At 33.9% G+C, this 16,120-nt stretch overlaps 1 protein-coding gene across 2 annotated transcripts in view; it reads right to left on the minus strand.

The window, feature by feature from the left end:
* The window catches only part of LOC129003825 (bumetanide-sensitive sodium-(potassium)-chloride cotransporter), an 86,540-nt gene that overhangs the window by 15,624 nt on the left and 54,796 nt on the right, over positions 1-16,120 (minus strand). For both annotated transcript variants that reach the window (XM_054432144.1, XM_054432145.1), the window contains 6 exons: positions 10,450-10,704; positions 5,836-6,094; positions 4,936-5,189; positions 4,000-4,114; positions 2,571-2,710; positions 616-810 (listed from right to left, as the gene is read on the minus strand). In XM_054432144.1, coding sequence (XP_054288119.1) covers positions 616-810; positions 2,571-2,710; positions 4,000-4,114; positions 4,936-5,189; positions 5,836-6,094; positions 10,450-10,704 — 1,218 coding nt within the window. The remainder of the gene's footprint in view (positions 1-615; positions 811-2,570; positions 2,711-3,999; positions 4,115-4,935; positions 5,190-5,835; positions 6,095-10,449; positions 10,705-16,120) is intronic.

Here is a 16,120-nt window from a genome sequence, read left to right on the forward strand (position 1 = left end):
ACTTTGTATAATTGGATTACAGGACAACTCCACTTGAATCAGGTTCATCACGAGGTGAAATGCTATTCCTGTATGTATGGAAACTGTGGTTAAATGTCCCCTCAGTTGACTACTTTTTGAAACTTTCTGTGCTCAAGCTGTACCAGCTTAAAGTAAAAGAATATGATAACAAACAAAACAAAAGGTTTTATCTTGAGTAAAGAGCGGTTGCAAGAGATTTATCTTTTTTAAAGTGGAAGATGAAGTACGGATAATAGATAAAACGATTATCCTAAGAGGATGGATGGTCAACCACACTCCTTAATTTAACATCCAACAATGTAATTTAATTGAGTAGAAATTGATTCCATCTTGTGAAAAACGAACAATACAAATACAAATTCAGAAAACCTAAGGAAGGGGTGGTGTATATTAAGTCTATATTTATCATGCATTTTCTTTAAAAGTTTTACTATTTGTTTATCAACCAATGCTTTTTACATACGTTTGATCGGTCAAGAGGCAACCCTAAGACTGCGAGTTCAATATTTTTTTTGGAATTCATTCAAAGTTAGCGTTTTTCTTACAGTCTGGACAAATGAACAAAACTGATTATTCAGATATCACAACACTTACTGAGTAGTTGTTGTGCAGCCCCCACTGGCACTCTCCCGGCGCACAGCTGGTGTAGTTTCCCGCGTAATATTGAGCAAGATCACCAGTGGCATCCCTCAGGGAAGCACCTCCAGCAAACAGCACAAACAACGCATAGGAGATCATAGAGATGAGTAGGGCAAGCAGCGTGCCTTTAGGAATGGCGTCGGCGGGGTCCTGAAGAGTGCGGTACGTTACATAAGTTACAAGTAGGATTCGAAAAGGTATGATCAAATAGGTAAATACTGGCATATGTATTGACTAAATATATACTGAAAATATAGGATTCAATGAAAATGACAAATATTAAATGCATAGTGTTCAAGTAATTTTCAAAATAATATTGATCGAACTATTAAGTATTTTAATAATTGATGGTCTTTAACAAGAAAAATTTGTCCATGATTATTTGGTATATATTTTAAATGGTTTGGAGGAACAAAGTACTTAAAAAAATAATTTAAAGAAAAATATAAGGTAACTCTATAAGAAACTAACTCATAATAAGAAAATAATAACTCCTAATAATATAAACAACTAATTAGAAAATAACTTCTAATAACTATTCATAAACTAAGATAATGAATTATTATACCACTTTCTTGTCTTTTTCATGGACTAAAACATTTTTTTATAAATAGGTTAACTCTGACTTTCAAATTGAAATACAGTATTACTTTTAGAGTAGCCTACTTATATTTTTTTAATTACATATTTTTGTTGAAACTGGTTATTTGAAATACTGTCTTTGATTCTACTGATGTATTACTTGGTACGGGTATCTTTAGATGTATATTCTTTTTGTACTATGTTCGTCATAGTAATTATTTAAATGGATAAAATAAAATAGTTATTGTTCAGCTTAAAAGAGCAGCCCAAATTATGCATACCTTAAAGCCTTCCGTATTTTGCCAACACAAAATCCATTTCCAAGTCAACGTTTTTGTTGTATCAAATAAACATGTCGAATACAACTGCATACACCATACGACATATAGGAGCAGGTCAATAGAGATAGGCCAACCAAATGTAATTTTTTGATAAATTAAAAGTCTTAGAATCAGGTACACGATTTTAAACAAAGTAAAAGGTCAAGGTTATTGCTCACGCAACAAATATGTAAAGACTATCCCGTAAAGTGGTTTTTAGAACTTAAACTACACCATGCCTAATAATCTAAATTCGCTCACTAGTTTCATTTTTCCTAAAACCCGTTCTAATATATTCCACTATGGTAAAGATATTTGTTTGTGTGGTTAGGGCGTAAAATTGGATGAGAGCACGATAGCGTCCCTCAGGAAATACGGCAGGCAATTTACGTTTGTGCTAATCTATTGCTACATTATTTCTTAGGAATATAAGGTTTAGTTAAATAGCTTTATATCTGCATTTTATAACACACACAATTTATGTCAACCAAATTCCACCATCTTTGACCACATTTGCACATCTATCTCGGTAACATAAACATATAGAAGAGGAATTACATGGTTTGAAATACTCCAAACCAAAACTCTTGATAGGTTGAACTAAAACGTCAGGCCAAAGTGAAAAGGAATTACTTGAAGACATGTGCAATCAGCAGAATTGAAGCCTACAGAGACGACAAACTAATCAGCGATTTAGTATATTCTCTTTGCTACTATTTATTCATGTTGATTCAGCATAACGTGTAGAACTTTGTAACTAAAACGTATTACATTTAGAGATCTTAGTAAGGGTTTGACTGGTGAAATCTGGTTTACATTACTGTAAGGAAAACTTGTAAATAAAAAAACATCTACTTGTATAATGATCCATCAAAGAGCATTTGTTCATCAAGTACAGTAAATTCAAGGGTGAATATAAAGCGTGTAATGTCAAATATTGATAATCGCAAAAATATACATTGAAGTCAATACTATTTAGTGTTAGTTCTATTACGTAAATAACTGCACCTTGAGATCTCCTGATATGTTGGCTCCGGCCTGAATACCCGTCACAGATGGGAAGAAGATTGCAAAAACTGTGAACATATTCTGATTGACATTCTCTGAGTATCTGTAGCTCGAGCCCCAATTCTCCATAAACACGGTTGCTGAAACACAACAATAATGAAATTAATAACGGTTTTGATAGTAAAATAGTTATTATTTTTTAACAGTGTCTTATATTTCCTAGTTTTAAAAAATTCCAGCGCTTGTTTATGCAATTTCGATGGATACAGCATGTTGGGCTCTAAAAGGAATGTTAGCTGAGACTTTAATTAGATTTTTTGTTTCAGACTCTTTGATGGCCACGGGGAGTTGGTCGAGGATTGTGATGCCAATCTGCGAAGGCAAAAACTCGAATGTCACTCTTCTATGTTGTTGGGTTTGGTTAATTTATCTGTCCCTAGTCTCATGATCATGGATGTCTCTAGCCAGCACTGGTGAGCATTCATACTCCAACACCCTGAAAACATTTCTACACGAGTCTCTCTGCCGCAATTTGCAAATTATCTTCATTGCCCTTTTCTGCAGTTTGAATACTCGTTTCAGCCTGAGATTGGCACATCTACTATACAGTCTTGTTTCTTTTGAAAAGTGAGGGAAGGACAAAAATTCGACAATAAAAGTCATGTTTGCACTTCAGTTGTGTAAAGTCTGCAAGGTTACTAAAAACAAAATTCCAGCTGCAGCCTTGGAAATGTCATCAGTTTGGTCTCCCCAGGACCTGGGTCAAGGCATTCCCAAAATCTTAACAGAATTGGCAATCTGAAATGGTACATCGCCCTCATAAACACATGGTAAATATCTGCTTTCTGCTGCCCTTGTGACCCATAAGGCAATAAGATATCTGTTACAAATATATCAAACGTTTTTTTTATATAGTCAATTAAGATTGCAAATCGCAATATCAATGGAATATTTTTAGTGATATTCTTCAATGACATGCAATGGTTATTAGAGTGGAAAACATGCAAAACTGTTCACGTATCATTTACTATATTCGATGAGTTTAACTTACATGCAAGTACTGCATAAATCACACAAGTACGTATTATACATGTATATGTCGAATGTACATGCTATATTGAGAAGTAACATTTAAATAATACTGTGATTTTATCAATTGTAAAGAAAAAATTTAGCTAGTCTGTAAAATAAAATAATACACATCAATTTTTACACCTATAAAAACGGTTTATACTACTTACTGCTGCATCAAAATTTATTATGACAAAAACTATACACAATTTTAAGGATTGCCTCTTTGGACCCGTCAAAATTACAACTAATGTTGATCTTTGATAAATTAGTATTATAACCAATGAAAAAAATTGCCTAAAATAGTACTAGGGGAATTTTAACAGGATATGTTTATACATTTAACAAAATGTCTTACTGTTGAACCCAGTAAATCCTCGGGCTCTTGATATGTCGTCATTTGGACCTATGAGAGTTCCCACCAAAAAGTCGATGATTGCCGCCACAATAACGACGATCAAGAAGTTCTGGGCCTGGATAAAAAAACGATGTACATAAATACATTGAAAATAAATAATTAAGATGAAGTAGTGTTTTAAACAATTTTTTTTAGATTTTCTAAATGATAACTAAGCGTGATTGAGGAAGCAAACAAAACAATATAAAAACCATAAGAAAGTACGACCTTTCAATTTATTTTATTGTGACCCTAAAATGTATTAGTTGTGATTAATGGGTAAAAGTTAGTTTATAACTTGCCTTCAGATGCAGTTAGACCTAGCAGTAAGCAAACCGAATCGGGAAAAATCGCACTGTCATGCACTTCACACAATCAACAGAATACTTGGTTAGTGATTTAATAAAACTGCGTGCAACGGTGAACTCATTTATTTTTAATGGCACCGATTTTCATGCAGAACAAATCAAGTCGTTAGATAATTCTGTTAAATCTGTTTGATTTAGGTAGGCCTATTTACAGATTTAACAGAATTATCTAACGACTAATACTGTGAATTACAGTACGATATATTTATACCGTAGGCGATATAAATATATTGTATTGTAATTCACAGTATTTTATAAGTTTATTTTTTATATTTATATTATGTTTATGTTTATTTAAAGAGGTTTGTGGCCTCTTTTAACTTTGCATTTGCCCGTCCACAAAGATTTATGGGACCGTGCGTGGAACGTATCCAGCAAATCAAGGAGTGAGCTGGTACAGTATGAAAGTGAACTGAACTGAATAAAGTTTTGTGTCAGTGGCCTGGATTTGAACCCATAACCGACTGAGCCACCGACTCTCCAAATAAATTGTTTACATCAACATTAATTATATCAGACTGTAGCCTACCTTTGATTCCCACTCCATTCCAACAGCACATATGATGATCATGATAAGTAGAGCGATTGTACCCACAATCCTCACGTCAGTGAGACCTCCGTCGACAATCTTGAGGTCGTAGTTGCGCAACAGATCGTTCAGGGAATCGCAGAAACCTATGGTGTTCATGGAGGCTGCCACGGCGTTGGCGAAGGCGAAGATGACCCCGACTGACGCTCCGAACTCCGGTCCCAACGACCGCGAGATGATGTAGTATATACCTCCTGGAAGATAGAGCATTCATGATTGCAGTGAAAGAGTCGTGTTAATTCATGGCAGGAAGTTAATGACTGAAGTGAGATGAACGAAAAATAATAGGAACATGCAAAAATACTCGTATAAGAATCTTATGGGGCTTTTGACTACTCAACAATCAGTTCTCAGCGTATACAATATGGTAGGACATATTACGTGGTTAAAAACCATTAAACAAATACCAACCCAAAAAATGATAGGTTAACAAAAATTTAAAATCTATCACAACAAATCTCTTTTTTTAGCTCTCATCTTTAACCACGTGGAAGGTAGATGAATGCATTGATGGAAGCTTCCTATAACGTTTAATTAATTACTAGTCTATGATTTAATATGCTTACATTCAAAGAGATTTTATACAAATTAATTTTAATAGTAAAAAAATGTTGAGTTTCCATTAGTTATAATTAAAAATAAAATCAACCAAATATCCCTGGATGTTTTCAAGCTTTACGTTTTTTTACCATCTGAAGACATTGACAAGCAAATTTGGAACTCACTTATGTTTAGGGTATACGAAGGGTACATTGAGATCATTACACGACATTGGGAAATGCATTTCAAATCAATTTCCCAGATTTTTATCAACTTTCAATAAAGTTTTGAGTATCTTACCTCCTTTGACCTCGCCGTTAGTACAGATGGCCGACATGGACAGGGTGGTCAACACACAGACCGTGGCCGAGGCTAGGATGATCAGCAGGGACTCCAGGATCCCCGCCTGGCCGACCACCCAGGAGAGTCGGAGGAACAACATCACTCCCCAGATGTTCAGGAGGCAGGGGATCAACACACCAACAATCCACCCGAGCTTCATCCCAGAGTGCTCTGGGTCCTCTGGAGGAATCGTCTTGCCCTCGCCGTTCTCTAAGTTCTGTAAATAATGTTTTATTGGATTATACCAATATTTAGGGAATTAGGGATAAGGGTTTTGAGGATGGAAATAGATCGAGCTTCAAGGTAATAGTAGAGAACATTAGAATTGTGAGAAAGTCGTTTAATCCCTTAAGCCAAGGAATCGTATTTTTTTAGTGGTTTTGAAAATTTTTATTTAAGTTAAATTAGTTAACATTTATTCAGACTGATTTTGGATTATTAAAGTTTTTTAGACATTATAGTTGACATTTTTTTCTACATCTGATTATAAACTCTTGGGCTAATCAATGCAACAACTGGTTTAAAAAACTACAAATATAGGTAGTGCTTAAACTATGATCCGTAAAGATTTTGTTTCTATAGGCCTACATAGTACCAAAATAGTTCAGCTAACTTGAGCTAGAAAAACTTTCTATAATCAATTATTTGTCACCAATAATATCATGTGGAAATTTACTAACAAGACGGAACATAATAGGACGATTATATTGTACCTACACAGCCATAGAAAGATGTGTTCTACTGTACCAAACCAAGCCATCGATTAAGATATGTGGGAATGAAAATCAAACATTTTTCGGTTACAAAATGTTCAAATGACACAGAATAACTGAATGTATATAACTGTAAATTTGAAATAATGACTTTAAATTCCGAAGTTAATTGCAATATAGCCCTAAATACTGTCCATGTAACTACAAATATAACTTACAATATACATAGTCAATATTCTTTTGAACAAACTGAGGAAAATTTAAATAATTTTACCAACAGCCAAACAATCTGAACGTGTAAGGAACGTAAGGTAAATTCACTCAGAATAAGAAAGATAAAATCAAATTTATGATCAAAACAAAGTTTTAGCTTGAATGAAAAAGTAAATGTTTACAACATGTGCTCAAACTTTGTTTTAAACTCAAACAATACCAACTGTTGGAAAGTTGAAAACACCGTTCGTCTTGCAGAGCAGTTTGGCTCAATTCCTATCTTGGCCTTCAGGCCAGAGGGAAATTCCAGACATACGAGATAAAATATTTCTCCATGTTAACTTTCCTAATATTTTAAAATGTCTCTCCTGTCAATGTTTAAAAAGAAACTTTGTCTTTTGGTGTAAATGATACATGGCGAGGAAGGAAACATATCCTAACGTACTAGTATTTGTATTGTATTGATTTCTAGTAGGAAAAATACTCAACTGCAGACGTTTAAGAATCGTGATTTTAAAATACATTTTTGTGAATTTATATGGTATATAAGGCAGCCCTAACTCTTAAATAGGTGTATTTGTGATTATTAAGTAATGGAGCGTGTAAACAAAACCAATCACTTACTAATGCAAAAATTCATTTCTTGACCTTTGAGATTGTGTTTTACAACAGTATGAAAAACATTTTTACTGTAATAGTTATTTTTTTTATATCTAACTCAACACAATTTAGTAAGAGGTGCAATACTAGAAGAGCATTCTTTCTTTAATTCAACACGAAAAAAAGGTTCTGATACTTTTTAATGCCTCACTATAAATTCTACTTTTAGTGATGTCGTAGGTTTTATGTTTAGGGCGTGATAATTTCCTAGCTTGTAGGTCTAGGTTTAAGGTCCATCATTATTGACAATGGTATGTATATATAATAATTATATTCTACTACGGTGCCTTGGCAAAATAGCCTACCCCTGTGAATGTAGACATTACTTTTACATTATTTATTTATACTCCAGAAAAATGGTACACAGAAATTTTAATTAGTCAGAAGTCGGTTTGTGAACACAGTAGTTAGAATCCCAGCCGTAAGGCTTGTATTGAATTGGGTTACCTCCCGCTATCTCCGCGTCCCACCATCTCCGTGTACCGCTACCTCCGAATTTCAGAGTGACCCCTATAATCCTCGGTTACTTCCTGCGTTAAGACTTTCCGTCCAAACCTAACCTAACCTAACTTAACTTAACTTAACCTAACCTAACCTAACCTAACCTAATCTAACCTAACCTGACCTAACCTAACCTAACCCACGGGTTAAATTTTCATTAAATCTTCCATCCACGGGGCTTCGCAGCCGTGGATGCAATGACAGCTAACAACGCAGGCAGTGACGGGATTATAAGGGTCACTCAAGAATTCGGAGATGGCGGGACAGATTTGGGTTCGGAGATGGCGGAACGCGGAGATAGTGGGAGCACACGTTGTATTGTACCTACACTGATAACACACTCTTCCACACACACACACCAAGAGAGACTACGGACAGACGCCGAGTTGTTCTCGGTCAAGGTCAAGGTCAATAAGTACGATGACCTTGGTAAGTGTAACCGCAGTCCTTCCTCTCCGTGAATCCAAGACTCGCTCAAGAACTTACTGGCTTTGGTAGTAATATTATCGGGTAGCAGATTTTGTGTTAGTGCTCGTTATAGCATAGACTAATCCACACAAGTAGACTTCTCATCCCATTGTAAATTTCGAAGCTTGTTTTTCGTGTTCATGTTTGATGACACTGATTGCTAGTATCGACGAAATTTAGTTTCTACTATTTATGGGTTTATTTTATGATTTGAGCTTAACTGTTTGGTTAACTAGGGGACGAGGTATAGTTGACGTTTTGATCGTTTTATTTGGCTAAACGAGGTTTTAAATCGTAAACAAAACACGACCTATACAGGGTGCCGGACGGAACTAACTATAAAATTGTATTTACCTGATCTATAAGGATAGCAAATCTACAATGGGGATATGTTTTATCTATGGTTATACCTAACAGCTTAACATTTTCTTATACCCGTTAAGCCTAGAGTGGACGTAAAGCGCTTTAGTTTATCAATGTTTGTCTGATTTTGATCCTAACGTGTCTTTGAATGTCTAAATCAAATGCAAATAGCTATACCGATCTCGAAGGAATTCAGTCTAGAAACGGAAACACTTGGTGACGGTAAACTGAGTAGGTATCCTCAAGTGTGGCGACGGTCTGATAGTTTCGGTAAAGCCTTTGACTCTCGGGAACGTTGGCTGGTTTGACGGTGAAAGCCCTTAGTGTAGTCAACTCACGCTTCATGGGAACAAGGAAGGTCTGTGTGTGTTGCCAATATTAGCATAGCTCTTGTAGAGAACTGACTTGTGTCAAAAGATACGCTTATTTGTGTCTTAATCACAATTTCATGGCTGGCTGAGAATTGACTAAGGTATTTGGTTTTAAAATTCTGGCCTGGGCCTACACCCTACCGATCAAATATTAAGGGTTATTGATCTGAGAAATTTTAAATGTGACATAATCTTTTTAGAAAGTAGTCAAAATTATGTTTACGCCACGTTTGATACTGTTAAACATATTCAAATGTTTGTCACTTCACAGTGTTAAGCTTTTCATTCACAATTAAAAGTAGGGTTCGTAAAAATAGGATATTTGTATGCATTTCCCAATACTTACGAAACAGGTTATGTGTTTCTCAAAAATAATTCCTCTCCTAACAAGCTTATGATGCCGAATTCTTCCTTATATATAGCCACACCAATCAGCTCAACATCAACATAGTAAGGTACAACAATACAAATGTTAGGATGGCATTCGTCAGGCAAATATATTCCTAAATTTTACAGGTGTGTTATAAGCACCAGTAATAATTTTTGTCGGATTGAAATTTACTTAACAGTCACAATACCTCCATATTTTCATATATTTTCTCAATATTTTAATGTATGGTAATTTCAAACACGGTTCAGACTGAGAAAAATAATTGGTGGCAAATTTTTGCTTAATTTATTTCCGTATCATTAATCTCTGTGTGCCTTAAGTAAAAAGAAACATCCTTGTGTGCTCTATTATACAAATCACCTTACTCCACGACCCAACTAATCTGCCCGTACAAAATCCAAAATTACTTCACTTACACCTCCTGGGCAAGAAGCCTTACCCATTTGTCTATTTGTCTAGAAGCCTTGTCTATTTTACGAGACTTCCTTCAGTTCCTAACGAAGCAACAGGAAGAAGTAGAAAGTCCAATACTTTGTTTGACTTTACAATGCAATATGGGTTTTCTCTCTTGGCGTATGCGTAGAACCCTGGCAGTGTGCGTATGTTGAGTGTGAGGGAGGATTGTGTCATCGAGTGCTTGTCTTGAAGTAAATTTGCTAAGACTTAAGCCAGGTAAATAAACGATATCAACATTCTGACAAATACTTTCTCCAATTAGCTTTTCTATAACCAACATAAGCAAGCTGTGGAAGTTACTATGATACTTTATGGGTAAAATCACAAAAGTTGCACGGTAACAATTGGGGGGTTGTACCATTATGTCTAGAGATACAATGACTAAAACATGTTAATCTACATCGGTAGAACTATTTTTTATCGGATTTCGACTCACAATATCAATGGTTCTCGGTTCGCCGTGCAGCTCTCCTAGTGAAGGTCTCTTCATGGCGTCCTTGTTGTTCTTGTAGTAGTCGGCTCTGGGAAGCGCCTCCATGGTGAGATGACAGAAACTGTTGGTCAAGTCACTCTGGCTGCCGTACTGCACATCTCCTTCTTGGTGCAGTGTCAGTCCTGAACCCATGTCCAGAGCAGGGTTGTCTATCCCACCCTTCTGCATGGCTTTGGCCACGTTGAACCGGCCCGCCATCTGGAACAAATCATTACACAATAAAACTATAATTCGTCTTTAATAATTCATAACGTAATTAAAATACAATTTCTAGAAAAGTAGAGCAAAAACAGCACAAGTCAGTAACTTAAGTAGTACCTCACAAGATCCAAGCTCAATAAATATCTAATGTGCGTTGAAGCTATGCAATTTATGCTAGATTAGGTATTTACACAGAGAAAAAACTACAAAAATCCAATGCATCATTTGTCAAAATTATAATAACGATATTTTAAATCACACTACTCCCCATTAAGATTAGTTGTAAAAATAAATCAGAATATTCACCATTTTCATATACATTGGTCACCAAGTTACAATGCAACAGCCAGATATCGGATTCTTAAGTTAACAAGGTTTCATCTGGGTTTTAAACTCAAGCTCTAAAAAAGGTCTTCCACGTACACGTTATAAAGTTTTTTTGTTATTTTCGAATAATTGTTTGTTTTTAAATGTACGATTTAAATTCTATCAACCCGACCCTACCATATTTAGTTGATCTTTATTCGTCTGGTTTTTTAGTTGCATCAATTTTCACATTATTCATCCACTGTTAAAACTTATTAAAGGAAAATATACGACGGCGTAGAAGGGCCATGGAGTAACATTTTTTTGTAAAATTCTGACTTTAATCTCAAAATTTTGACTTTTATTCTCAAAGTTTTGACCCAAAATATTTATTTCTATCTCAAAACTCATTGAATTCTACAACGTCGTATTTATTGCAAGCGCTTTTACAACTGGAGCTCAATTACTGTTTAAATCATCTGGTTTTGAGTGTTAAATTACCACCAAACTCCGTAAGTAGGCCTACTATAACCATAGAGATGAATATATAGACTGGAGTCACTACTCTCTGGTTGAACATAAGAGAAAGCGTGCCATCCAAGTATGCCGCTTGTGCCGTTGTGTTGGTCATACTGTCTCGGTTGGTTGTACTTGTAAAAAATAAATACATCTTGTGAGATTAAAAGTCAAAATTTTGAGATTAAAAGTCAAAATTTGGAGAATAAAAGTCAACATTTTGAGATTTAAAGTCAAAATTTTACAAAAAAAAAAAATGTTTCTCCATAGCCCTTCTACGCCATCGTAAAAATACACCAACAACTAACAAGTAAAATGTTTACTAAAATGTTTTAGTTAAAACACAGAAAAACTAATATTATTTATTAAAAAAATCCATCACTAAGAACACAATTAGAATACTAAAACTTCTAATTATCCAGAAACACTAACGCTGCACTTGTTATGCATTAACTCTACATCACGTTTACCATTAAGCCCTGCTTGGATTAGCAATGTCACAACTCTTAATAGGAATGTTAATTTGCCAATTAATGTAAAATGCTCGTTCAGTTTCAAATCGACGAAGCGGTAAATTGTAATAAAGGTTGCAAATGACACGTACACAATCATATCTGCTTTACATAATCCCTGATCTCATACGACTGGTTTACGTGTAAAATCCCGTAATGTTATACACATGATATCAGGGATTGTAGACCAGCAGTCGTCCTTTATCATGGGATAAACGTGATAAGTACCTTGGTGATCGCATTGGGTTCTTTTGTGCTAAACAGATTATGTGTTGTAAAGTTTTATATTTGTAGTACACGAACTCTTAATATTGTACATGAACGAAAGGTCGTTTAATTTATTTTATAGGACTCATTACCATATATTAACCATTAATTATATTTTAATTTGTTTTGTTTTGGAAATATTTTAGACAATAAACATAATTGTAAGTCCGTTAACTTAGAAATGTATTCATACAGTTAGGTTAGTAGTTAGGTAGAGTAGGCTAGTTAATAATTTTTAGACAAAATATTTTAGGAACTCATTTAATGAATTTTGGGTTATCGATTATTAACGCTAGATGTATTAAAATAATGAAAAACAAAACAATAAAAACATAAATTGATCCTTTAATTGTGGCAGCGCATTTTATCCACCTTTAACACTTGGTAAATAAAAATGTTTCCCTTTATTGTAAAATGTTGTGTTACCAAACCATAGTTACTGTGATTCGCAAGTAAAATAAAATGATTCAATACAGAGGTTTGTATTTCTATTTGAAATTTTGTCTCAGAAGATTTACAAACTTTTCAGGAATTGCAAACTCAGTTTGGGCCGTACCCGAAACTTCTGTATACCATCAACTTCTCTTGATGGAAATAGGTTAGGTAGGTACGTTAAAATATTACCAACGACTCCACTGTCAAAACGTATATTTCGATAAAATAACAGTTAGGAAGAACACAAGAAAAAAGTTAAAACCAAACAGCTTGAATACAGAGTGGTTCGTAACTCTCTACCAATCTTTTAATGTATACTTTCTGGGGTATGACATTTTTTGTAATGCGCGCTTATTAGTGTAGGCCAATTTACGCCGGCTCTATCGTCCACAAAAGTGACAATCGCACGAACCAATGAGATAGTTTTATGAGGAAATTACAGGCGCGCACCACGAACAATTCTATTGGTTATTGTTCATTGTGTTCTCAATGTTGAAGTGTCATTAAGTTTTTATTATTTCCAAGATTATTCCAAAAGATTATTCCTGTGGCTTTATAATAAGATTCACGGTTTAATAATTCTTCTGAAATAATTGCTACAATTTTGAATTTTAACATTCGGTAATTTTGTTAGTAAAACTTGTGACGTTCCAAAATGCCATTCATAAAAAATTTTAAATAAAAAAACAATACGTATTAAAATGGCTATTCTGTAAGTAAGAGTTGACTTACAGGGGATTAAAATATGATAAATTTATTATTAACCCTAAAATAGTACCTTAAAATGTTGGTGGAAAGTTCCGAAACACCCTGTGTAGGTAATATAGCAAATCGGGACTCACATTCGATTTTCCATAACTTTACGTTAAACTTCCTGTCACTTGACCCAGTCATATCCGGAAAACACTGGTTCAACCTTGGTTTACAATCACAAAACCTATCAGTTGTAAACTACCTGGGCTTGTTACTTGCCAGTTATTCTAATCAAAACTGATAACCTGTTATTGCTGTATAATCACACGACATCACTCAATGACACGTGGCCATTTCGGGAAAGAACGAAATCATTTGTTTTTAAGTCCACTCAAACCTACACTTGAGCAACTATTGATTTGAGTGTTTCCTTCTAGTTTGCCGCGATTTTAGAATTTACTAGTTTATCTGTCGAATTTACGTGCTTCGAAAGGAGGATAGGAAACAGAAGATAAAAATGTCTAGGATATTTGGATTTTCGTTTTACTTTTCTACCACTGTATTTTATTCAATAAAAACTTTACATCCTCAATTTCTCACCTCTATAAGCAAACTCATATGTCCACATAGCTTTTTTGGTAGTTATGTGGCAATATAAGATCCATAACTTTACAGAAATGTAAATAATGTAAATATAACAATATCGTCTGCATATTTGTAGATTGCTTGTGTAGACCAAATATATCCATTAGCTAACTCCATTAGCTTTAACTCTTAGCTTTAGACTTACTTTTAGGGATTGATGCAATTACAAGATGTTCTTGGGTTTATGATCTACATATGGATTTTAATTTCAGCTCTGTACTCTTAGTAGTTTATATTTCACCCGGTTCCACGAATAGGAGTAAATGGTCATTATTCTTTTTATAATCCTAAAATTCTTATTAAAAAAAAAAAATTCTTATTCTTTTTTTACCTAAAAGAGTCGTGCGGTTAGTGTTTTAGAGTCTGATTTTCATTTATTTATGTTTACTACAAGACGTTTATATAATTAATCAGTACATAACATTTCAATGAATACTATGTACCCGTTTAGAATAGTTCTTAAAATCGACTATTTTGAAAATGAAATATTTGTATTGTATCGGAATGGAAATATTATCTATAGATTATTTCTTTTCCAATCATTAAATCTAGCATTTTAAATATTACTTTATTTTGAAAAACAAATGTTTTAATCATAAACGATGTTTCATACTTATGATGGTAACAACAACAACAGTTTAAGTTGACTTAAATGTTAGGACTTACTTAAAACTCCAGCAATCGGTGATGGAGTTGAAAGTAGAATTATTTCGCTGACGGCTACAAACAACGAAGTTAACATCGTTCTCGGTAACTTTGTTGTTTGGAGGCTAATTCTAATAAAGCTTTTCCAAAGATTGGTTTCTTCTAAGTGATACTAGTTCAGGTTGAGGATTCATGTACATTTACTGTATATTATTTTTATTGATAAAAATATGCCTACTCGTGCATACGATGCGTAAACATAAATTTAGTTTCTTAGTTCTAGAGCCATTGGCTCTAAGATTTTTTTGTTAGTGATACCTATAAAAGTACCCCAATTATTTTTCCATGTAAGTACAAGTTTGTAAATGAAACCATTGACTACGATGAAACCAACATTTTAAAGCTGTCTATCGACAAAATGTTCTTTTCATGATCCGAATTAAGGTATTTTCTCTAAAGATTATTACTGCCGTTATTTACAAACTTATTACTGGTGATAAGCAAGAGGTTGTAGGCCTATTAATTTCAAAACCGATCGTGCTTTCATTTTCTTACCAATCCCTAGAGTATGGCCTATTAGGTTTAGTTACAATAAGGATGTAAATATTGCATTTTATTTTACATTGTATCCGTCTAAGATTCTAACCTAATCATAAAGAACTATTTTCTGAAAAGGGAACTAAATAAAGAAGAACAATAATTGTAACACAACTTGAACGTCGTAATGTAAAGTTTTTATTGTTGTTTGTAATAACCACGAATTACTACAAACAACTATGTAATTTAAGGCTACTGTGAATTCTTTCTTGGTAAAGTAACTATCATTGTTAATAGTACAAGTTTATTACTTTGTTCAGTGTTGAAACTTCTGCAACTAGTTTATAATAGTTTCGCAATACCGTCGTCTCTTTGACCAAAACAGTTCCTGTATTAAACGTCAATAGAGTTCCAGACTAGTTTAGATCTACTGTTCAAGACGTTTTTGGAAAGCACGAACGTCAATTAGTCAAGAACGAATTAAAACGAATTTCCGTTGAGCTCTATTCCACTGAAGTTCAAAACCCCGATGTTAAATTTATATAATAATTATCCACGACTAAAATAAATAGCTAAAACAATAACGTGTCCAAAAATAGTAAAAACCGTATGTGAATTCAATATAATTTTTTTAACGTCTTTGATTACTCTTTGTTAATTTAATTGATCAGCTGACTTTTAAAATACGTTTGTTTAATATAAGTTGTGTTCTTTGTTTTGGTTTTGATTATTAAACAAATAAAATGTTTGTTTAATTATCTTGGATTTTAATATTTCATTAATAATTTTACAATTTTAATGTCCGTTTATTATTTGATTACTATGAATGCAATACCAAATCGTCCATCCGATTGCCA

This window comes from Macrosteles quadrilineatus, unplaced genomic scaffold, assembly GCF_028750875.1.
Source record: "Macrosteles quadrilineatus isolate MER2022 unplaced genomic scaffold, UCM_ALF_1.0 Scaffold_9__3_contigs__length_116548681, whole genome shotgun sequence".
NCBI classification, from domain to species: Eukaryota; Metazoa; Arthropoda; class Insecta; order Hemiptera; family Cicadellidae; genus Macrosteles; species Macrosteles quadrilineatus.